This window comes from Melanerpes formicivorus, unplaced genomic scaffold (genome assembly GCF_026170545.1).
Source record: "Melanerpes formicivorus ecotype bairdi unplaced genomic scaffold, bMelFor1.0.p_v2 SCAF_8, whole genome shotgun sequence".
In the NCBI taxonomy this organism is placed as follows: domain Eukaryota; kingdom Metazoa; phylum Chordata; class Aves; order Piciformes; family Picidae; genus Melanerpes; species Melanerpes formicivorus.
The window spans coordinates 20,760,700-20,785,235 of NW_027142360.1; the positions used below are offsets into that span (position 1 = coordinate 20,760,700).

The 24,536-nt window shown below is 39.5% G+C and overlaps 1 protein-coding gene and 1 long non-coding RNA gene across 13 annotated transcripts in view; one reads left to right on the forward strand and one right to left on the reverse strand.

Moving 5' to 3' along the window:
• The window catches only part of TNRC6B (trinucleotide repeat containing adaptor 6B), a 126,206-nt gene that overhangs the window by 49,776 nt on the left and 51,894 nt on the right, over window positions 1-24,536 (forward strand). The window contains exon 1 of one of the 12 annotated variants that reach the window (XM_068142507.1): window positions 1,796-2,036. The exons of the other annotated variants lie outside the window; for them this stretch is intronic. Within the exon in view, the coding sequence (XP_067998608.1) occupies window positions 2,032-2,036 (5 nt within the window). The 5' untranslated portion in view covers window positions 1,796-2,031. Of the gene's footprint in view, window positions 1-1,795; window positions 2,037-24,536 lie in introns of those variants that run through there. 12 annotated transcript variants of the gene reach the window in all.
• LOC137443117 (uncharacterized) lies at window positions 392-22,047 on the reverse strand. The gene is made up of 3 exons (XR_010987822.1): window positions 21,356-22,047; window positions 19,513-19,635; window positions 392-1,806 (listed from the first exon to the last, which is right to left on the reverse strand). It is a non-coding gene; the product is annotated as an uncharacterized lncRNA (long non-coding RNA).

The following is a 24,536-nucleotide window of genomic DNA, read 5'->3' on the forward strand; positions in this document are numbered from 1 at the left end:
TACAGAAGTTAAGAGGATTTGTAAGTCCAAGTAAAACAGTTTGGCTTTTAAGAGGGAGTAAAATTATCTGTAGCTTAGTGCATACTGTCATACTCAATGTGAACATGTATAGGACATGCAGTTAAGTACTTAGTGTTATTTTCCAGATGGAGGATAGCTGGTTTATGAATATGCATATGTTTGCTTTTAGAAGCTGTGTGTGTCAGACACCTAGCAGTTGGTTTGGATTTTGACTTTAGATATTCGGAGCGTTTGTGGCGTTGTCAGGTGTTGCCACAAATAAGAGCACCTTCCTTGAGATTTCACCGCGTTTAAACTCCTGTGTTTGGGCTATCCGTGCCACACAAAGCATGCCAAGCTGCTACATCCAGCAGGCCAATTCTCTGCTCTGATTTAGACAGAGCAACCCAAAGAGTTAGCATCTAACTGCTTTTATTTAAGTGTCTGTAAATGCAACATGCGTTAGCAATGTCCGCAGTTTCGTGAGCCTGCAGAGATAGATGCAGGAATGCTTACAGTGCAACCTTATGTCCTGTTGAAGAAATCCCTTCCCGGGGGAATCCCCATTTTGGAGTTTCTGTACCTTACTGTGAGGGTAGTAGGAGCAAAGTGTGTCAAAAACCTATGCTGTATTAGCCACTCATAGCTTCGCGATGATTTCGTTTTGAAACATAATGTTTAGCCCAATGACTTATGTAGTATGATAATATACACTAACGATGTTTATTCTCATTCAGAGAATGCAGCTTCTGCACCCTCCCCCCTTTCATTCCTATGGAGTGCCCTCCCATGACTTCTAAAGTCGTTTACATTCTGTGGTGTTTTTTAGTGCTAATGTGGCCTTTTTTACTTTCTACAGGTTTCTGTATGATTTTGCACTGTAACCAAATCGTGTCTATTTTTAAGGACTCAATCCTGAGGGTGCTCCCCTGAGCTTCCCTTGCTGCTGTCATTTATGTCACTGGGCACTGTTCCATTGCACACTCAGTTCAAGCATTTGTTACCTGTGTTGGGCTGGCTCGGGAGCAAGCCTCAGAGCACAGCCATACTCACGTTACCATATACTGTTTCTTTACTGTTTCTGTATTTTCAAGGTAATGTCTGTAATGTAGCAACATTCCGGGATTGTCTCTTTCAACTCTTGGAATATTTATCTACGGAAATTGTGGAAAGAGACTAGCGAGTGTCTGCCTAATGACTGAGTTGCAGCCTAGAGATTTAAAAACAGTCGAGGCAGCTGGAGAGACCGAGTTTGCTCTGCTGTGCTGCAGGTGTTCGTGCCTCTGAACCTGGATCTTGGGCTTGTTGCGTGTCCTGCAGCCAGTCTGGTTACAGCCGAGATTAATCGTGGGCTAAAGATGAACCTATTCTTGTCCTTCAGTCGGGATGGGGTACTTTAAGGGGTTTCCTCTGGTGGTAAGCGCTGCGGCCGTGTGTCCCGCGGCGCACCGCAGAGGAGTGCGTGTGGCTGGCGGAACGTAGGCATTTCATCATCGTGCCTTTATCGGTTCTGCAGCCGCAGTGTAGAATTAGCATAAGCGGCTGTTTGCCTTGTAGCTGGCTGTAAAAAGAAAAGCCCCGGCTGAGTTGCTCTGCATATTCTCACGGCTCCTGTGCGTTGCCTTTGCGTGATGAGCGGAAAAGGATCGGGCGGGTGCAGGGGGCTCGTTGGGGAGCAGTTGTCCCTGGGTGCGGGTAGGGCGCTGTCCCTTTAAGGCGGGAAGGGGGCCGGTCCCATCCGGTGATTGACAGCCCGGCTGGCGTCACGTGACCCGTCTCTATTTGAAGGTCACAAAAAGCTGCTTCCTTTAGAGAGAGCAAGAGGGAGAGAGAGGGAGGGAGCGAGGGAGAGTGAGTGAGGGAGTTCAAGCCAAAATGGCCGACAGAGTCTCTGCTGGTTTCTGAACATTTGAAATAAAAACAACAAAAAAAAAACCTAAACAAACACGAAATATTTTTATTTTTAGTTTTTTCATTTCCATTTCTACCTTGTATGCCTCAACTCGCTGGATTTAAGCACTGCTGCACTTTATGAGGTTAGTGGTACATTTATATTTCATTATTATTATTGTTTTTACCTATCAGTAGATGATTTTTTTTTGCTAAGACCCGGAGCTGAGCGTTTGCATCCGTGGGTTTGCAGAGTTCCTTTTTCTAGCACAGATACTCGTTTCAGATGTCGTCTGGGTTTAGGTGTAAAGCACTTTTCACTGTATTTCTAGAGCTTTTTAGAAGGAGGTCTCTGTAGAAGTGTATTGTGGATGTTGGAGATATTTGTAATTTAAAACGCTTAGGCAAATCGCAGAAGATCGTTTGTATTTTTCCAAGCCAACGAAGTACAAGATAGTACTGAAAATCTTGTTTTATTTAAATAGACGCTTCTTACGGAGGGATTTCTTCCCCACAGCACCCGAAGCTCTTAAATCTGCTGCAAAAATTTGCATATATAAAAATGGGTTTGCATTCTTTCAGCTGCTGGGTCCGACAAGGGACGGATGGGGAAGTGCGTTCGCCGGGCTATCCTTCCCGGGGAGAAAGGGAAAAAACCAAACCCAAAGCAGACAGCCGAACACTTGCGGTGCCAGGCGCGGGGCGGTGCGGAGCTCGGAAGGGTCCGAGCCGGCGGAGCCCGCCGAGCCGAGCACACGCAGCCGCCGCCGGGCTCGGCGCAGGCTGCCGCTCCCCTCCCCCCTCCCCCGGTGGCTTCGGCCCTCGTCGGGACCAAATGGTCCTGCTGCCCCATAAACGCGGCATCGGGAATTGAAGCGGGAAGGGTGTGCTGGCTTTAAAATGCTCTTGCCATATCCTAGAGTAGGAGAGCCCTTCTCTGCTTAACGGGTCTGGCGACTGATAGAATGTGGGGCAGGTACTGTGGAATGTATGCTTGCAAATGCGCGATGCTGGGTGCTACAGATGTTCTGTAGGCTGTTGCTCTCTATTCTTTTTAAAACCCCTTTTCAAGTGCGTGTAATTAAGTGTAGCTAAGAAGCTGTGTTTTCTTGCCCCTTTTCCGTCTTCTGTGTTACTAAAAATTTAAATTCAAGTTATTTGCATCTCCCTCCAGAACCAAGCAGAAAATTAAAGGGGAATAGCTGAAGCTTGCTTTCTGAGAACAGGCTCCTCCTCCTGCATTGTAAGAGTGTGATGTAATGCTCCTTTCTGTGAGGTTAAATGAAGAAAATTCTGTGTGGTGGTGTACGTTGTTCTCCGTCCCTTCCTGATAGGCCTTGTGCGGTGATATTTTTTGTAGGTGGACATTTAAGCAGCAGATAATTATGCAAATAATCATGTGAATGTACTTGCACATTGCAGCATGTGTGCATTGATTATGGTTGGCAGGTCAACTTTGTAAACGTACAAGGTATTTTTGTGGCCTTACAGCCATACAGTTAACTACAAATAAAGGAGGCAGATTTGGATTAATATGCTGAAAACTATCTGGCTGTCGTCACTATAGTGGTGTAGTAGTTTGTATCAGGGCTTTTTTTCCTCCACTGGCTAACAAATATTTGAAACTATTCTACAGTGTATGAAGTTTCTGTTGGAGATTAAGCGTTTTTTACTTTAGAGCAAGCCAATAGAAAAGAATACCGCTGGGAGTCAATATAGTGTATTTTGCCAACAGTTTTAGACTTAAAGTTGGTAATAATGGATAACCCAGGTTGCATATAAAGTATTAAATTCTCCCTTCTTAGGGTTAATGAACTCATTGTATTCTGCCTTCCTGTTACTGGTGTGTGTCTGTGAGAGCATATTACAGAAATGTTCTGTCTCTGACCTGATGCAGCCTTCTAGCTTGTTGTTATTCAAAGCATTTTTGGCCTTAGTGGAGCTCCTGGTGTAGCCAGAATATGTTGAATATACCTGTTGATTAACAGACTTAAATAGACTTTCAAATTGTTTTCAAACGCAATATGAAATAGTGGTATTCTTAGTTGTAGTACGTACTAGACCAAAACATCAACCATGTAGTTTCTGTGACAGTTGCTGTAGCATACAATGGTTGAACTGAGGAAGTAACAAAACCTAAATGTTGCCTTGAGTTGACAATATTGCAGGGCATAGCTGTCACAGAATCTGCACTTCAGGAATGAACCGTGTCTGTCCTGGGTGTTTTTTGCCTTCATGCATTACCGTCTTACATTACACACTTCTAAAGTCTGTAAATGTTAACAGCTTGATTGTGAGAGACATGGATTACTGGATCCTTTTTGCAGCTGCTTATAGCTATAGATCCTGTTATGGGTCAAACAAAAAACAATTAGAGAATACTAGAAAATTCTAGTGAAGAATTGGTCAAACATTTAAGTAGCTTTGTGAGACGACACCAAATAACAAGAACAAATTGAAATAATTCCTCATATAAATATGCCTTTGACCCATCAGATCTTAGTGCAGGGTGTGTTGAGTACTTTGCAGCCTGTGAAACCGTAGGATTTTAAAAGTGCAAGTCTGGGCAGTTCTAAACTGATTGCATTCAGAAAGTTCCAGTAGTACAAAGGGAACAAATAAAATAATTTTGAGTGACCTGACTTGAGTTGCAATTTCTAGATCAGTTCGAAGCTTGCAACAGAAGTGTTGAAGCACAAGAGCCTTTTTTGCTTCATTCAGGTCACAGTGATGACAATGGGTTTGAAGCTTTAGTTGATTTGCTTTCGTTTTACATGTCAATTGTTACTGGTATGTACAGTAATCAAGCCCTTTTCAAAACAGACTGTTTTAGTAGGTTGAAAACTACCGCTGAAGTATGTAGCTGGCAAAGCCCTGGGAGTGTTTTTTCACTACATCCAAGGGATCTTGAAAAATAATCGACAAGGAAAGCCTTATTGCCACTGAGCTTCAATGTATAGGACTCTGCAGTTCTAATGGTGAGGGGAAATCAGGGGAAACAAGTGTCTGAAAAATTATTATGCTTGCTTTCAGCACCCTTTTTAGCCTCTTGCTCTTCTGGTGGAAAGTAGAAAGGGAGGGTTGGGGGAGGGGGTGTGGAGGGGGGCAGGGAAAAAAAAATAACATCTTTGAGTCTGTACAATCTTTGCTGGCTGCTTTCAGCTAAACATTTTGAGACTTCAGTGTCTTATAGGTGGCTGAGTAGACAAGAAAGCATCCAATCTATAAATGAATCAAACCCTATATAGCAATTAGCAAATTGGTGGAAGAGAATTTCTATCCCTACCTTTCCTAGTACCTCTGCAAAAACTTGTTGTGGCTTGCACCTTGAAGCAGAATTCTTTTCCTAGTCACTGTAGATCTGCTTTCCATTTGGTGACCACAGTGGAAGATGGGAAGCTAAATTTACAGCTTATTTTGAACAGGTTGTGTTGGGATATGCACATTTGGTATTCTGTTGTCTGTTGCTTAAAAAAACCTGAGATGTTCAAGGGATTTTTTTTTTCTTTAACAAAAACCAAAACCCTTCCTTCCTACGAGCTGTTTCAACTTGTAAAATGATTGATTTCCTGTTTGAACAGATCAAGATTTGAGGCAGGAAAGTATGTTGCATAGGATTTTTACCTCTAAAAAGTAATACTTTATGTCCTGTTAAGGCAATCAGGTGTGGGATTCTGTATTCTAGTTTTGTGTAACCTTTCTGAAACTCCTGTAAAGGGTGGTGCATAATGTTAGGGCAGAAGTGAGTCTTTTCACTTACAAGAATGTAGCAGAGGAAGCTAGTTAGATTTTTGAAGGGCTAAACTTTATACACATAGCTACAATTATTGCTGCAGAATGAATTTTATGAAGAAACACAAAATTCAGCTTAGGTGAATACAAAGCCTCTCAAAGCAAGGCAAGTGCAGTATTAATGTCAAGAAGCAGCAGGTTTAATTGCTGAAGTAGCATTTAGTTGGTATATTGGTCAAACAAGGCAATTAAACTTGAGTGTCAAGATAGTGCTTTTTGACCATTTCAGTATTGGGGGCAAATATGGGGGCATTGTGGAGGTAAAAAATGCCATATACTGAAAATATTTCTGTTTTGGTTGTGTGATGGTGCCATAATTGTTTTGAAAGGCATAAGAGAAATAGTGCCTCTGTTTGTGGTGAGTTCTGTCTTCAGATCTGTACATTTAACACTTCTCACTGCCTAAATTCTTTTTCTCCTTTGTGCATATGCATCCAACCTAAGAAGACAATTCCTGTTCTTTTTCTTTTCCAAGAGTATATTCTGGGAGGGCCATGAATATATGCAAATTCTAGTGCTTTTTTTATCCATGTTGCCTTCAACACACTTTGGAAGGGGTTCCCAGGGCTTTATGGATGTTGGCATTATAGTTCAGGGCTGAAATGCTCTAGAGTTACGTATTTATGATGATTTCTGAAAAGTTGAGTCTTGGCTATTACAGCCTGGACAAATTAAAAGACAAACCTTGATCCTCTTTCAAAAAACTAGTTCCAGAATTAATTAGCCCATTGAGTCATGTGGGAAACCTAAGAGAAGGTACACTAGTAAAACATAAGAGGGTCTTTAAAGGCAGAACACGTCAAACCAAGGGTTAAATAGTATGGAAAAATGCATCTACTACAGGGACAAACCACTGAGGGGAGACTTGTTGAAAACTGAAGCTGAACCCAAAACCTGATTTGAACTTGAGCAGAACATTGTCTTAATTTCTGAATTGAAGAAGTGGTTTTCAGAGAAACAATGGCAAAATTACTTCTAGTAGTCTCAGTATTTTTTTCCTTTTGTAAGCACAACATTTGTTAAGCAGCACAATCACAAGCTATTGTCCGTTGCTAATTTTGTAGTGGTTGTCGGGCACAGCCTCCACTCCACGTACATGGGAACATGCAGAACTTCAGCTGCAGTGAGGCTGCTGGAATGTTTGTTTTTTTAAAACATGTGTGCACCATGGCCTTTGTAGGTTTTGAGTTTTTTGGGCTAGTTGACCTGTATGAAAACAGGAAGAGTTAAATACATATATCCTCCTAATTGCACTTAACCGTTAATTAGTTGAGCTCAATTGTCCCATTTTACATGTGCTCTGTGACAAATATACACAAGTTTGTTGCCATCATGGTTCAGTCTCTATTTGTGAGTTTGGCTATGCCTGAGCCATCCAGTTCTCTAGAATTCCATGTCCTCTGTTATTTAAACCTTTACGTGGTCCATATTGCTTGCATTCCCCCCCCTCCCCCCCCCCCTTGTTTAAATGTTACTGTTTGTAGTGGAAGACATTGCAACAATATTGGAGTCCTAATGTGAGCGAGTTCATATTCTTGTTGCAGCTTCTGTATTAGCATTTATTTTTCTAATAGTATATTATTTCATGGTTCTAATTCAGTGTTGATACTCTGGATATACTTGTCTACAAAACAGCTTTCTTTGGTAGGAGGATTACTACTACTGAGAGCTTACATCAACTAAACCGAGACTGATACATTCTGATACATCACTTTGCTGGCTAAATATACAACATGTTTACACACAGTCTTTTGCTGAACGATTCATAGGAAGGATGCTTTTATCACAACATAACACCAAATTTTGATATTTTAATGATTGGAAGTTCTAATTTGGTAACTTTTTGCTGGGTTTGTTCCAAAATAATAAATATAAACCAAACAAACAACAAAAAAACCCAAACCACAAACAAACCAACCCACCACCACCAAAATCCCAAACTAAATATGAAATTATTTTCAAACCATGTCAAAGTGGTTAGAAAGTGCAGTGCATGGCAGTAAAGGATATCCCATTTAGGTTAGGCATGTGTCATTCTGTATGTAGCTCTGTTTTTCTTTGTGGATGTCATTACAAGTTCATGTGCACTGGTTGGGATCTAAATGGTGACTAGATTCAAAGTGCCTGTAAAAATACTTGGTTAACCTGAAGCAAAACCCTCAAAGCTTTGCCAAACCTAGTGTAAAAGAAGGCTCCACCTGGTGCTATGGAAGTCAGTTACAGCAGTATCCACTGAAATTTTACATTAAGTAGCCTGCCTTGTGTTAGTGTTAAATTTTCCTTTCCTTCACAGGTAGTGTTCAGATTTCTGTTTAATACATCTCAACCTGGCCAAATGATGTTGAGAAAGTGGACAAGGCATTAGGATTGTTTTTCTTTGATTTCATCTTTACCTGTGTCCTGTAATTCTATTCAGAGCAGATCTGGAGTGGCCTTGCAGGAATGCTTGCTAACCAATATTACTGACATTGCTGTAGCATTCACAAGTGCTGCTTCTGATAGAAACACAGTGATGGGAGTGATGTAAGAAACTAAACCCAAAAATCTCTCTAGATAAAGGTTTAATCTTTACAGTAGGGTGTTCAGATGTACTTCTTCATGGTGGTATTTCTCTAACTTTCTAGGGTTTAATGAGCAAGTAAGGTTTTGAAAACCACTGGATTACAGTGGCAAGCTTTAGTAAATGACAAAGGATTGGATAATCCTAACTCTTACATGCAGGTAATTTTTCAGCTGTTCAAACCAGTTTAGTCCCATTTGTGGAACAGTTATGGATTTGGATTTAGCCTCCTCATCTCTGCATGGTAGCTGTTTTGGAACAGCTGTTTATGATGAAGTCCTTGAGTGACTGCTTTTATCACAAAAATAATATGCTCTTCTGCTGTATTGTTAACTGGGTGACAGTTTTTGTTTATATTTACCAGTCTCTATGGTTAAGACATCCAGTCTTTAAACCCACAACAGTAAATAAAATCTATGTCCTTTTACAGGAAAAATGTAGTAAGTGTGTTCTTTGCAGGTTTTAGGTGAAGCAAGATGGAAAAAGGCAAATGTAGGTAGAGGCTAAACTTGGAGAGTCTTGGGTCTGCGTACCATAAAGCTATCCTTTCTTACTTTTTTAACTGTCACTCTGTGGCTAGGCCATGAGTAACTGAACAGGTTAACTTTGGGAAAGTTACTCTGTCTTCATAAAGTTTTGGGGAGTGGATTTTTCCAGGAGTGGATGTAAAGGCAGCTGTAGTGTTTTAAAGGTGGTGAGCTGTATTTGCATGATTGGATCACTGAAGCTGGGAAAAGCTGAGGTTAGCTAGTGTCAGTCTCCATTGCTTTCTGCTTCGGTCTAGATAGTGTGAAGCCAAAGTCTTCTACAATGCACTTGTCAAGTATAGGTCAGCTTAAGTTTATGTGGTCTTTTACTGAAGAAAACATCTTTCAAATGATATTTCAGTTAGTGCTAGGTAGTTTGGCTAAGCTTAAACCCATTTCCCCCCCTTCACATTCTTAGGTCATTTTTCCATTTTTTTAACTAAACTATGAATTGCTTTGTACAATTCTACCCTGAGTATTGTGTGCCCTGCACATTTAAAGTTAAGTGATTAAAAACTGGCCTCATCACTGGCTTGGTGGGTTAATAAGAAGGTTGTAAGTTGTTCTGTTTAATTATAGCTGATAACTTGATTTTAGTTTTTTCATCTTATTTTTTTTAGCAAACTCTGAAATTATTTTCAAACTTGCTCATCTTTTGGTATTTGTGTACCATGTGTATATGCCTCTCTTGCGTGTGCATGTTGGTAGTTAATGTGTTTAGAAACTACTAAGTATCAGCTGACATGCAGGCACTTACTGGTGGGCCTTAGGCATAAAAACTGTGGTAAAAGTTGCTCTCAAACACAGTTAAAGTTGTCAGATTTGTTTTGGATTGGTTGGTTTTGGTTTGGTTTTGCAAAGCCTGCAGAAAGCAAGTGGTGTTCAGTAAGGTAAGTGTACAGATTCAAGAGGACCAGCAGAGAAATAGAGAAGCTCTCTGAAGGCCACACAGAAAGTCAGTGGCAGAGCCAGACTTGAACTCAGAAGTTCCTGGCTTGTGGCCTGGAGCTGAAGCCAGTGATACACAGCTGTACTGAATTGTGAATAGAATGATGCTTTATTTTTCCTTTCTGACTTCATGGGAACAAAGCAGATTTGAAAATGATAATGGGGATAAGAAGAATTGTGTATTTCACCTCTTTCAGAACTTCAAATGTTAGAAGTTCCGTTTGGTGTTAAAATTTGTGTTTGGCAGTTGTGGATTTCCACTTGCCAAGGACTATGATTAATGTAGCTGGGTCATGAAATGTAACAAATGATAGTGCAGTGTCTTGAGGTCAGACTAAGGGTTTTTGCTGAAGGTAGAGGAATTCAGGGCTTAAAAGGCGCTCTGCGTGCTACCTAGAGAAAAATTGATGTTGTTTAAACAGAATTTCCTGAGAAGTGCAGGATTTTCTTTGGGGTTTTAAAATAGAAGTGAAAACCTAGTTTAGAGGCAATCTTTCTGAAGTAACTGTTTATTAAACTGAAGATCACATTCTGTATTTAACACTTGAGTTTTTAATGAGGCTTTAAATAGTATTATCCTTCACTAGAGTATGAAAGGAGAGAAAAGCTATTTTCCTCTATTATGAACATGGAACCTAACTAGAGCAAACAAGCTAAAAATCCCCAAACAGGCACAAAATACATGAGTGCTTTACTAGGAAGTTATTTTGTCTGTTGAAAATAACAAACATGCTAAACAGTTCCAAGAAGACTTCCAAATATAGAAAGCTTAACAATAGAATAGTTCACTTTTGAGGGGTTGAAACGCTTGAGCCCTCATTTCTCCTTTCTCCCCCAAGCTACAACAGTGGCTCAGTGTCTCTTGGCATGTGCAGTGTGCCTCTACCTCACTGTTCAGACTGCCATGCACTATACTGAGCAGTGTGCATTTTGAGGCTGCATCTAGAGCTTTCCATTTGTAATTAATGAAAATAGTAATTTGAGCATTAGTGGTGTACTTTTTTACTAGCTGTCTTTTATTATGCACTCTGCTAACCAAGCCAGATGAAAAACCCTTTCTGAGTTTCCCTTTCAGTTTCAGCTCTTTGTGTGGTTTGGGCCTCTGATGATGTTTAACTAGATGTCCATCAGGGTTTGCTGTTGAGCCTGGGCCGCTTCAGAGGTTGACATTTTTGTGGCAGTTCTTGGTTTGTTTACCTCTTACAGATGGTAATACGCTGGAACTAAATTGTATAGTTCTTTCTAGCATGTCTTCCAGAAATATTGTAACCATACAGTGATGAGTAGCTGAGTTGCTACTCAGTCACCACCCGGAACAGTATTATGGGCTAGGTTCTTGTGATGGTGAGTGGGAGACCCAGATGGGCTTGTTTAATTCTGAGGTGTGCTGCCCCCTATTTGAAGTTGGTAGTGATAGCGTCAGAGGCAGAATAAAGTTCTCCTTCCTCTTTAAAACAACATGTTAGTTAAGAGCAAGCTTATGAAAGGTCAGTTTAAGTCAGGGTTATGTTTCCAGTGTGGTGTCCCATGAAAAAAAAATTAAATACTCTTCCTTATGCTCTAAGGGCATTAAAACAAAGTGACTCTTCATACACTTCCTCCTTTCAGTTGGGCACATGTAAATTACACTTACTGACTATCGTAAGTCCAGCTGGCACTTGTAGCATGGCATATGGATTTGATTAAAGCCAAAGGTCTGGTGCTTCACCTGAAATTTGGAATTTTAAATGCTTGTGTGATTTCTGTATCACTTTTACTGGAAGGTCATGTTAATCCTTTTTGCTAGGTAGCATTGACCATTCTTTTCAATGTGGTGGCTTCATAGATGATTTGCACTGGCAGTATGCACGGAAGCATCAATAAGCTGACAAATTAGATTTGAGGTTCTAGTGTTTAAAGGGCTTTTCTTTCAGCAGGAAATAGTCTCCCACATCAGCTTACGCATTTTAACCTTCAACTTTTTATAGCAGCAAAGAGTTGACCTGTCTTTGTGCAGAGCCACCTTTCTCAAAGAGGATAGAGAAAAGGTTTAACTGAATACAGTAAAGTCTGGGGGGGTTGTGGAACACTGCATATCTTACATTCTTGTCACAAAATCATACAGTAGTGTCTGAAAAATGAACTTGCTCTGTTCCACTCTGTGCATTTTATCAGTGGTAGATAGGAAGAGATAGCTGTTAACTAAAGATAGGAGGAGTCTTCAGATCTGCTGTCAGCAGAGGTAAAAATTATGTTTGACTCTTGAAACGTGGAACTTTTGTGAGTCTGTATGCTGAGTGCTTTAAGTGGGTTTGATGTGGCTATTTCTGTTAGGACTGATGCTAAACAAGTGTGTTTTTAACTACTGAGAAGTAAAGAATGCTCTCTTGAAAACCATAGTATCTGTAAATTTTATACATTTCTGTGTCTCATGGTGTCATTGCTGAACATGAGAAGTACTTGGTTTTCATTAAAAATAAGATACTGGTTTTGCATAATTCAAGAAGGCAAAAATTACCTAGAAGGAGCAAACACAACTTGGCATGAGAAGTCAACAAGACAAATCAGCTTAGTCTTGGAACTTCAGGAACCTGTTGAATGGTAAATTTCACTCATCACTAAAACTTCCGCCTCAGTTTTTTCCCGTGTGACTTGACATTTTGCTGTGTACCATTCTAGTGGTGCTCTTTTGTAACCTTACATGGCAGTGCCATGGTTTCCTCATTTCAGATGCTTTCTTGGATTGCCTTTCACTTTACAATTTATTTCACTCTGCCAGAGCAGAAAAACAGAGTGGTGTAGGTCTGGAAGATAAATCATAGCCATGTTGTGTATAGTTTGCAAAGTCCTGTCATCTTAGAGGTTTTTATATATTGAAGACCTTTTTGATGTGAATTTCCATGTATTCAAGAACATAAGCTTTCTGAAAGAGACATCATTGAGCTGACTTAGTTTTCAAGAGAAATTTCTTCTTTGATAGTAACGTATATTTTAGTGGTACTTTGTTCTTGAGTATGGATGACCACTGGATATCTTCTTTTTTTAATCAAGACACCTGTCCAGTCCTCTGATTTATTTACTGCTTTAAAAATTGTGTAATTTCTTACAGTACTGTATTCAAAAGCAAAGGTATATTTAAGTGGGATTGAAGTCAGAAATTGATCTGGTACTGTATCTGTGAATGACATAAGCAGCAAGTTAAATTCATCACTTAAGCTGTAAATTACTCTTCCGGGAAAAAGAGAAGAAATGGTAACCCTCAATCAAGATTTCAAAAACCTTGTCTTCTGCGCTCAAGTAGGAAAAGCTCTCAGATGAGTGACTGCTGAGATTGGTTGGGCAGGCACCAATTCCACAGAAATAACAGCATAGTTAAAAGAAATTCTTTCCCTGATGGGAGATTGTCCTTAGTTTAAACAAATGCCTGAGGATACAGCAAACTGTTTTCACCGAAAGTTTCTAATGTCTTTCAGATACAAGGAAGTGATTGTTTATTTAGCAATTAGTAAGAGTTTCGTGTCTAGACTAGGTGGTTTAATCTATGCTTCATTTCCAGAAGGCATGAAATAAAGTTAACTTTGAAAAAAAACACACCACAGCTAGGGACTGGTGCAGAGTGTCAGGACTATAAAAATGGATGAAATAAACATCATGTCAGATTATTAAATGTGAGAGGTGGCAATCGGCTCTGCCTATTTCTGATTATTTCTTAAAGTTGCTTTTGTTTCTACTTCATAACCATTGTGGCTGGTTAATTTTAAAGAGGTAGGAGAGGCCTGAAGAATGCTGTTGTCTTCTGTTCCTTCTGGAATGAAGAAGAGCCATTTTTACATTTTTCTAAGTTATTACTATATAGATGTCTCAGGTCATCTGCACAGATCACAAGCAAGATGTGCCACTCCATTTAGCAATGGTTGTGTTTCCCCATTGATATCTGGCAGGCATGGGATTTAGGATGACAGTACTGCATTGTGATGCAGCAGCCGCTACTTGTGTTAGTTCTGTTCCATGGATTCCAGCAACTTTCTAGTTGGTCGCCTTCTCCCCTCCCCCTTCCCTCCCCCCTCCCCCCCCTTTAGCTAAAATATGTGAATAAACAGTAGGATTTCTAGAGTTAACCATGGTGTTCACACTTGATTATAAAATAGATTGTCTCTTTACAAATGCTTGTCATTAGACAGTTATGGTTTTCTCTGACCTTAAAAAGCCCTTGACTGAATTTCTGCTGTCCTTCTTGATAATGCCTCCTATGGAGAACTCAGAACTATGTCTTTCTAGGCATAGCTTGCCAACAACTGAGTTAAAATACTGAAATCTAGACAGCACTACCTCCAAAGAAAACCCAGCAAAACCCCCACCTCACAAAAAAATAATAGTAAGATGTTTACTTAGAAATAGTTGTGGGTTTCTGTTGTATCAGTTAAAAACAGGAGCAATGAGATATTCATGAGTATGAAATGCCATGAACTTTCAAACAGGCACTGTTGCACTTCTGTGTAAGCATTGTGCCAATGCATTGTGCTTGTAGACAGGAAGAAAAGGGAATGAGGGTTTTTTCTTTGCTGTGTCTGTAAACTGTCTTTATTACCTTTCTGAAGTCTATTGCACGTGTTTCCCTAGGAGATACCTAAATCAGAAGGAATATTCCTTGGTGCACAGTCATACCATAAAATGGAGAGCTAGGATACAATTGCTTAGAAATTTAATGTTAGCCTTTAGAATAGTATCATAGTATCAGTCAGGGTTGGAAGGGACCACAAGGATCATCTAGTTCCAACCCCCCCTGCCATGGGCAGGGACACCCCACACTAGATCAGGCTAGAATGAATGACTTAAGAATTTGTTCTTCATGAGGAAGGAAGGGTGCACAAGTAGTGTCAACTAAAGTGTTCTGCAATTAGTCTTCAAAAGCACAACAGCAATTTGAAGTCTTTGAAATTTAGGAAAGTGCCTGTGTGTTCTTCCTGTGGTTTCTGACAGCATCTTGGACAAGTAACAAATCACTAGATTCCAGAGAATGGTTGTATGATACTTCTAATTCACAACAGTGATCAGTGGTCCATGTGAATGAAGAATTCATAATTGGAGATTGGCAAAATCTGACTGGTTCTATGTAACCAAGGAGTGCAAGTGGTGTCTGTTGATGCTGTATGCCTTGATGAGGATATTTGGTTCTTTCTGCCATCTTGAGTAATCATTTTTGTGGAATGACAGATCAAAATGATCATGTCATATCTGCCCTCAAAACTGAAGTGATTATATGAAGAGACAAGTTTGGAGAGGCCTAGAATTTTTTGGCTGCCTAAGAAACTGCACAGGGAGGGATTATTAGTTACTTGTGGTTCAAAACAAGTCATGTCTTGCACCTGTGCTGTGGTGGTGTTTTCATTTTTTTGTTTCCTTCACATAGCTTCTTCACAATTCCTTAGTTTTCATTCTGTGTGCCAGTGAATAATTTCAGCTTACATCTTAATTACGAATCATGATGTGAAGTATTGAGTTAGGAAGTTTTGACTAATCGATCTCACTTCCGAATGGGAAATGGTTAATGAAAACGAGGGGCCAGCTGGTTGCAGTAGAAGGGTGAGAAGCATGCATCTGGCAAAGGCATGCTTCTGTACCAGGCTCTGCAAAGAATCTGTGCTTAACATTGGAAGTTTTACAAAGAGACAAACCCTGTTATTTTTTCAGTGCCCCTGAGGTCTTGGTGCTTGAAAAGTAGATACCATCTCACATACCTCTTTATTTTGAGAAGACTGCACTGGAGAGTGTATCAGATTCCTTAGTGAAACCCAAACCTTTCATTTATTCACTTAGAGTTTTACGACCAAGTGTCATGTTTTGGCCTTCAGAATGTCTGTGGCAATGCAGCAGGGAGAGGGGACTTAATGCACTTGTGATTTACCCAGTTGCTTGAGTGGAGTATGCCGTCTGTCATCTTCACTGAGGCTTTAATGAGACTTGATCCCTGCCTTTCTGCCTTAACAGCAGATGCAAGCCACAGAACAAGAGTGCATGGTCTGTTAACAGAATTACTCTCTTCAGCGTCATGCATTCATCTTACAAATATCACTCCATCGTATGAATGGTGGTTGAGCATCTGATTCTATAAACTACTTAAAGGAAACAGCTGACAATTAAATTTATGAAGATAATTTTTATCAGTGTTTAAATCTTCATACAAAAGTAGGGAAGGAAGAAGGTTATATTAGCTTGTGTGTTGTAAAGACTGTATCATACAATGCATGCCACAGTTGATGTGACAGGACCAGTCTGCTTTAATTATCAGCTTAATGTGGTAAATGTATTTAAGCTTTTTTTTGTTGTGAAACACCTGGCTTCACATTTAATACTGTTGTTTTACCACACTTCAGTTTTTCATCATTTGTTATTACCCTATATGCAACAAATGCTAAATAGTAGCCTTATAAAACAGGAGGTTTAGTAGTGAGGTGTTTACTGTATCTCTGTAGCACTGTCTGTTGTTGTTTTCTATGGAGTTATGAGGAGTTGAAGTCCAACCATAATTTGTAACAGTGTAGTCTGAATTCCTTTTCTTCATATACCTATGGTCCTCCATGAGAGGAGATTGCTTATGAAAGGTCTCTTAAAAGTCAGAATATTCTGCAATACAATTACATGTTTTGTGTGGGATGTCTGTTATGTGTAATATTAGTTAAAAGCTAGGAATCTGCTTTGTCTAATACATAAAACTCTACTGAGAACAAAGTGCACTGAAAAATATTTTGGATGAGTAGAATTAAAGCATAAACTTGGAAATAATATATTCAAATAGAAGGATCCACATATCTCTGCTTTTCCAGACTTGAGAGAATTCTCTGCTTAATAGTTATCTGTAGTAGATCTGCTTGTCCGGAGAGCATACATTACTACCACTGTTCACATAAAGCTTCTGAGGCTGCAGACTAACAGGTTGCTCCCTTTTTGCTTCCAAGTACGCTTGCACGCATCTCAGCAGTGTTTGATCTTGAACGTGGGTCGTACTGCTAATTGGCAACTACTTGACCGGGATCTTCAGGACTTTGTTGAAGGCTGGGTAACTGTTTTAAACAAGGAAAACTCAAAAACTTTGGGTCTGTTGATTTCCAAAGAATTACTAGGAGGAAGGGTTGGAACACTATTTACTGAAGCCTAGCTATTAAATCTTACCAGTCCTCTGCTGAAGGCCTAATGTTTGAATGATAGCTTAAACAATATTAACTTACTGTTGTCCCATGTAAGAGGGAAGAAAAATGGCTTCCTGTCATACAAGCCATGTATCAAATAAAATACAGGTTATTTTTTTTCTCCCTCCAGTTTTCTGCTGTCAGAGAACTTGAGATAAAATTGCAATAGTGGTAGATGCATTCACTGTCCAGAGAGTGAGCTCCTACTGCTACAGTATAACATATTTAAAGGCTAAAAAAACCCCCAGCACCTAGATGCTGGCATTCATTCCATAGTCAGAACTAAATCATGTGTTGCAATTAAAACCACAGAAACATGGTTTTCTTTCAGCCAACTTTGTTGATCTTCAATGAGTCTTGTTTTTTTGTTGGGAAGTAACACTGCTGTTGGAACTTTTTACAAATAAACACCCACCCACAAACCAAACCAACCAAAGACAGTAACAACCAAACAACACAACCAAACCTCCCAAAAGCTACTGGACTTACATAGGAGTTATTTTTCAATTAATTTCTTTATGGACATTTTAACAGCAAAGGTCCCCTTCTCTGACACAGGGGTCATGGTGAAGTGAATCTGCAAATGTCTTTAGTTCAGCTTGATTTATTCTGCCTTTTTTTTGCAGTCACGTTAGTGTCAGATTCTCAAATGGAATTTAGACAGGAATATTTGCAGGAGTTCAGAGCTTGTCACCCTTGGGGTCATTTCAGCAGATTAACAGGAATTTTGAGAAATGAATCTCTTGTCACTGAAGCCTGCAAACGTGGCACCCCATAGAAACAAATGAGCGTATGTTAGCATGATCGCCTTTCACGCTAGAACTATTGAGTGCTACAGATCAGTGTCTCATGTTAGTTCTGTGATAGATTTATTTAAAGGAATAAATAATTGTAAAGGAGTAGTGTTTGTAGGAGGTCAAGTGTGAATGTGTATTAAGTTGTAAGATCACTGAAGTACTTAAGTGATGGCTGCAATATCGCTTGCTGAAAACACTCAAATATTACTCATAAAGGTTGTTTATGTGAGAGCGATACTGAGTTCTTAAGGTAAATTGCTATGTTGTTTCTTGAATAACTGAAGAGCATGATTGAATTCAGGGGCTTGAATTCATATTTGAGTTGTCTCAATTTGATATTATTGGCTGATTTTGTAGGAATACCAAAGAATATCACACTTACACCTGTGCTCTCTAAGGAAAGTCACCAGACAAGAAAAACAGAATTTTACCCAAAAAATCTCAGGATTTCTTTTTCTTTGGAGGAAACCAAACGTTGTGTCTTCATGAGAATGCTGCCTGACATTTAGTGTGAGGGTTTTTATTAAGGGTTTGGGGTTTTTTCCAGGATTGAGCATGACTGAGGCTTTAGAATAATGTATTGGCAATCAAGAGCTGTTCACATCGCATTTGAAGTATTAATTATGTCCTTGTTTCTCCTGGAGTGCTCCTTAATGACAAGAGCCATTTGTTCTCCATGCTGACTTGTCCTGTGACTTTGAGCACAGGTAATTTATTCTTGGCTTGGGTTTACTCACGTGCAGCATTAAGTTTTACATAATTCTTGGCGTTGTTGCAATGCTTAATTAATATTTGTAAAGACCTTTGACATCCTGTGATGAAAGGAGATGCCCAAGTGTTCAGTAGTGGTATTATTTTATTAGAGAAGATACAGGAGGAGTCAGGAGGAATCCAGTTTTTAATTCATAGTGAGCAGTGGAGTCATACCATAACCTTGAGCAGGTCATGTAGTCTTTTGTTTTGTAACATAGCCTGGGAAAGCTCTGTGTTGTGTGGCATGTGTTATTAAATATCATCCTTCCCTCTCTTAAGTCAATTCTAGATAGGGGATGAAAAGAAAAAAAGCATGTAGCTTCACTCAGCTGCTGAGCATAGCTGGTATGCCTTAAGGAATCATTAAAAGTAGCAGAGGGTGAGAAAGTAGTGGATGTAGCAGTTGAACTTTAGAGTCAACATCAGAATTTGTAACCTAGTCTTAGACCAGACTGAGTTTTGCCTGTTGCAGATCTTATTTGAGTTCAGGATATACTGTGCTTAGCTGAGGCCTCACTGAGAAGTGTATGGAATCTGTATCGCACTCTTAAGAACCTGCTCATTCCCTAATCCGTGGTGTTTAACTGGCAAACAAGTTCTTTCTTCAGCCTGAATGCTGTCTATATTTGAGCTTTGTGATTGCCAAGATTGATAATCAGCTCTTATAGTGTCTAGTCTTGGTCTATTACATAACAATGAATGTATCAATCTCTTGAGTGGTTTTCCCTCGTGAGAGAGGAAGGTTATGGTTATGTGCTGTCATAAAAGTTAAAGATACTGATGAACTTTTGGACAGTGTATGTGTGTCTAAGACTTAGCTAACAATTTATCTAATTATATAAGGTGAAGTAGCATGAAATGAAGTTATTTGCCCTGCCTCATGCATGCAAGTGCGAGGTTTCATTATTATGTTTCACATAAGATGCTGCATCTGCACAAAATGCATAAATATGTGTTAAAACAAGGGGCTTCAAAACTGTTATTTCAAGTACTTTGGGAGGGAACCAACTCGCGAGGCATAGCTGAATATGGCTGCTGGTTTGTGCATATACATTATGGTGGAATCAAATTTAAATTACCTGTATTTTTGTCAAGCTTTATTGCAGTCTGGTGTCATAGCTTGTTGCTGGGGATTTTTTTGCTTGCCTTTAGTCCTGCTGCAGCTCTCAGCTGGTGTAAGGATGCAGAGGAATAGTGTTTGTCTGTGAGGATAAACAATGGTTTGTTGTCTTCAAGAACGGCAATTACCAAAAAAACCCCTCAATCTTCAGATAATGCTAGTTACAAGTCTTAATTTATAGAGCCTGCTTACGGGAATGGAATATCAAGAATTTACCTGGCCAACAACCCCAGCTAAATACACTGACCATACTCAGTATGGGCCAGTAACCTGGCAGGCTTTGTACCCACAAAATACGTTACTTCCTTTTCCTTCTGCCCTTAATTTAGACTTCCTGATACACAGATCATGACAGTTCTGAAACACTGTAACTGAATATTTGCAGGAAGCAGCTGAGTGAATTTTCTTACCTGTTAAAAATAAATACTGCCTAAGGCAGTAACTGGAGTAGAAAACACAAACCTTAAATACCTTTGCCAGGAGAAGCTGAGCGAGCTAAGAGTTGTTGTTGTAAATGTATTGGCAGTTCAGGCAACCTTAACTTGCTGGTTCTTCAAGCTTGGCCTTACAACAGATGAATAATAACTTTTGTGTGGAAAACCTTGTTCTTAACTTCCCACTGATAAAATTAAATACATTCTTGCTTTAGTCTTTTGATTTAGTGTAATTAAAATAATTACTTACAGTTTGATAAATGTTATTTTCATTACTGCAGTGCCCTGGAGGACTGTGTATGGAAAATTTTACTGCATTATACAGATCCAGAGATACGTAGCATGCTTGTCGGGCTATTAATTAATGTATATATAAAGTGGTTTGGTTTTTGCAAGAAGTGACTTTAGAGTATTTCTTTGGAAACTGAATAGAGGTAAACAACCACATTGCTTATAAAATCAGGTATAAATTACACCATTCTGATGCTGTGGGGGTATCCTTATAGTATCCCCAGGCAGGTAGAATTCCAAGCACTTCATCGTTCAGTGGAAGCTGCTTTGGAGCAACATGTTTCTCTCTGAGTTAGGGCTCACTGGGGTGTTCCCCCCTGCCCCAAGTTAATTTAACTGTCACTAAATAGAAACTGCTTGAATCATACCTGTATTTCAGTTTATTTTTTTCTTAATCCCTGCTTGAAGTGCCATACCACAAAAGTTAAGAAAACCTCAAATATTATAGACTGTGTTAAACTACAGCAATAACACTGTTATGTGGTATTACCTAATGTTTACTTCCACCCTCCCCTAAAATGTTGTCCTATATCTAAATAATTTGGGTCCTTACTGGGCTGGTTGCAGGTCTCGTTTTCTTACAATCAAGAAACACAAATGAAAATACCAGTCATAATGCAGTTGATGTTAAAGCTTGGTTTTAATTTGGTTACTTCTGTTGTCAAAGACTCTGTATGAGCCAGTTTCTTAATGTCTGCATGGCCTCTGCTGGTGCCACAAATAATGCTTTGTCAGAAAAGTATTTCATTTAATGAAATTATATTATACTTTTTCAGTATTCTTTCTGAAATGCCACATTCTGACATTAAAACAAATGTCATAATTGTGTGTACTGTGGCATAGTTACCATAGCAAATAGATTAGTTTCTTGTGACTTTTTTAGTGTTAAAAAAACAATTCTATTCATGGCATCTAAGACAGACATTTCAAATCTAAGCAGGTACAGAGCTGCTTTTGTTAGAGTACACCACAGTCAAGAGTTAAATCACTATTTAACTGCAATCAGAAGAGAAGCAGTAAGCAGGTTTTTGTAAGTTGGTTTGTTTGGGGTTTTTTAAGAGCACTTTTCATACATACCTGCAAGAATGTGTTACTAAGGTGGTCGTAATGCTCATCAGCTTCACTTGAGTCACAATTTGTAACCCGTTCAAAGCCCCAGTGAAGCGTTGGTAAAGCTGCCAGTAGAGCTTGACTTGCAGAGTTACCTGCACTGTAAAATGCAGTGCTGTACCGGCACAGACACCTCAAGTGAAGGGTAGCTCATTTATGGGTTTCTTCTGCAGAAGACATGTCTGTAATTAGTTCCCTGCTTCCTGGACTGTTAAGTAGATAAATGCTTGTTCGTTGTAAGGTGGTGTTTTCTCTGAAGGATCCCAGAGCTGCCTTGCCAGTCAGCGGTGCAGTGCTGGTTGGGGCCAGTGATGCAAAGTCCACAGGCAGCTGAGCAGTATGACGTCTGATGGGAGTCAGTGCATGGGTTAGTAAGTTCGACATCTGTATTACTGACATGGTCAGTGGGATGGAATGTACCTTCAGCATGCTTGCAGATGATCCTAAACCACCTAAAGTGGTTGATGCATTTGTAGGGTTACAATGCTGTTCAGGTGGAGCTCAGTAGTTTGGAGTGATTCTTCTCTATTCAACACTTAAAGTTCCATCTTCAATATACTGTGTCCAGTTTGGCCCTCATAACAGATGGACCCTGATACAGTAAATGGCCACTAAAATGATTAGTGTTTTGGAGCACATCTTGCACAAGGAGGGGCTGAGAGAACCGTTTTCGTTCAGCCTTAAAAATCGAAGGCCGACAGGGTAATGTTACTGCTGGCTTCAGCTGCCTAATGTATAGAGAGCCAGAGTTATCCTGGAGATGGTGCACAGTGATGAAAGAGGCGCAAACACAAGCTGTAGTAAAGAAATTCTGATATTGGGAGAAGCAAATGCTGTGATTGTAGGGGAAAAAAGACAAACATAATGGAATAAGCTCTCCACAGTGGTGGAGATGCTCAGAATGTGACTAGATCCTGAACACCCTGCTCAGTGATGATTCTGAGTGTGAGGTTAGGCTAGACTCCAGGTGACTTCCAGAAGCCCCTTCAGAGTTATTTGTGATTCTGATGGTGAGACCAGTAAGCATATCAGGTACTTAGTGCAGAAAGTCTCAGTTAAATGAAAACAACCACCACCACCAAACTGGAAAGGACTGCGTAAGGAAATGGTTCTGTTAGCTTTCCGGTGGTTTTCAAATGGAAGATGTAATTTTTTTTCCCTGACATGCAAACCATTTCACATTATAAAACAGGTAGAGTTTACATAACTTAATCTTTTAATACAAAGCAATACTGGCAAATACCTGTGTATACTGCACTTGCAGACTAATAAGCAATCCTTAAGTGACATCTGGCACTTTTCCCAGATAGCCTGTGTTCATTTCAAGCCCTTTGTTGTATGGTACAGTAGGACTCTCGATGTATTTCTGTGAACACAGCGAGGTAGGCAAAATGTTCTTTTTTTGGGTGGTGTAGTAAAAAGAAGCATATCACATCCAGAGTGCAGTTCAACAGCAGCTCCCTTGGTGTGGTCATCTGTCCAGAGCTTTGATACCCACACCCCACCCATCCTTCCCAGTAACTGTAGAAATGAAAAGTCGCTTAGTGAAATATAGAGAAATATTTTGCCAAGTAGTCTGTTTGCTGAAATTATGGCTGTGTGGAGAGTGATGGTTTGAAAGAGTTTGTATGACCAGGATAGGCCATTTGTAGTGGAACAGAAATCTCAGCTGTACTACTTAAAGATTGCCAGCTCTTCCTTTGTCAATACTACTTCTTTCTTTCTAAGCTTTGTTCAGATGTTACTGGTTTTATTGAGCTGTTACCTATTTACAGTTGTGTGGTGTTCATTTATTTCTCTACAGGATGTTTGGGTTTTTCTTTGGGGTTGGTTTTGGGGGTGTCTGATGGTTTTCAGGGCTACAAATATGTTTGGTTTTTTTTGGCAAACAATTGTAGATAATAGAGTTCCATAATGTGTGAATAGTTTCTAGAGGAAAATGAGGTCATTTGATAATCGCATGGAACCTTGAAGTCCTGAATGGAAGTATGTCTTGCTGCATGAATGCTCTCTGATACAGTAAATTACTGGACATCTTATTCACAGGCAGATTTCTGACAATGTTTTGCATCCTCAATTTCACAATTGTCTGTGCTTTATCTTTAGTATGCATGAGTGTACATGCTATAAGATAATAATTACTGCTCTGTAAGAGCATTTGAAGATGGAAGTATGGAAGAAAGTAGGGGAGAAAACTCGCTCATTGTACTTCTAGAACTTCAGCTGTGTTTCCTTAAAAGTTTGGTTTTGTTAACTGTGGCTAACATTTGGAAACTTCAGGTTGTACCTGTAAGTCATTATTTTCATGTGAGTGATAACAGTTGGAGAGGAGGATTCTATGAAAGAAGTGGAAGTAAGAAATATGGAGTATTAGAAACATTTCAATTCTTTTTTTTGCACAATCCAAGCTGCTGAAGTGTTGAGAGCATACCTCCTTGTTTATGAACATCTGTAGTTGTATTGTATGGTTTGTTCTGTCCAATTCTTTGAAGTAAACAGCCCTTTATGGTCAGAGTGGTTTTCTTTCTGTTACATAAATCATTTGTGTGCATGTACATACATGTGTACGTGTGTGTGTATATATATGTGTTTGTGTGCTTATGTGAATATCTATATGTATAAGCCCACAAATAATTACTCTTATTAACAAGTCTAATAGCAGTCTGTAAGGAGTTCTTTACAAATGAGTACTTTTGGTGAATTCAGTATGCCAGTGTTTTAAAGTTGGTTATTTTCTACAGAAGCTTCAAATTACTGATGTTTTGCTGCGATAAAGGCCTATCAGTTGTTCCAGATATGCTATTTAAAGTAAGCAAACTTCTTGCTGTGACACTGTTTTGGCTTCCAGCCAGAGAAGGAAAAAAAAAAAGTAGCTTACACTAGGTCCTTGACAAGCAATAATCTTTTTGCCCTTTGAAAACACTGCTTTACAGAGCATTTCTAAACCCACACTTTTTAAGTATTTTTCCTTAATGCATGGCAAAGTGTCTATTTTATGTGTTTAAAATCCACAGCCTGCTGTTGGGATCGGGTGTGACACTTCTGTTACTGTCTTGTGTTATACTATGTGCATAGATGTTACAAATACGAAAGTTTTAATTTCATGCTCTACCGAAGGGCCAGGTTCCAGTATCTTCATTTCACTTTG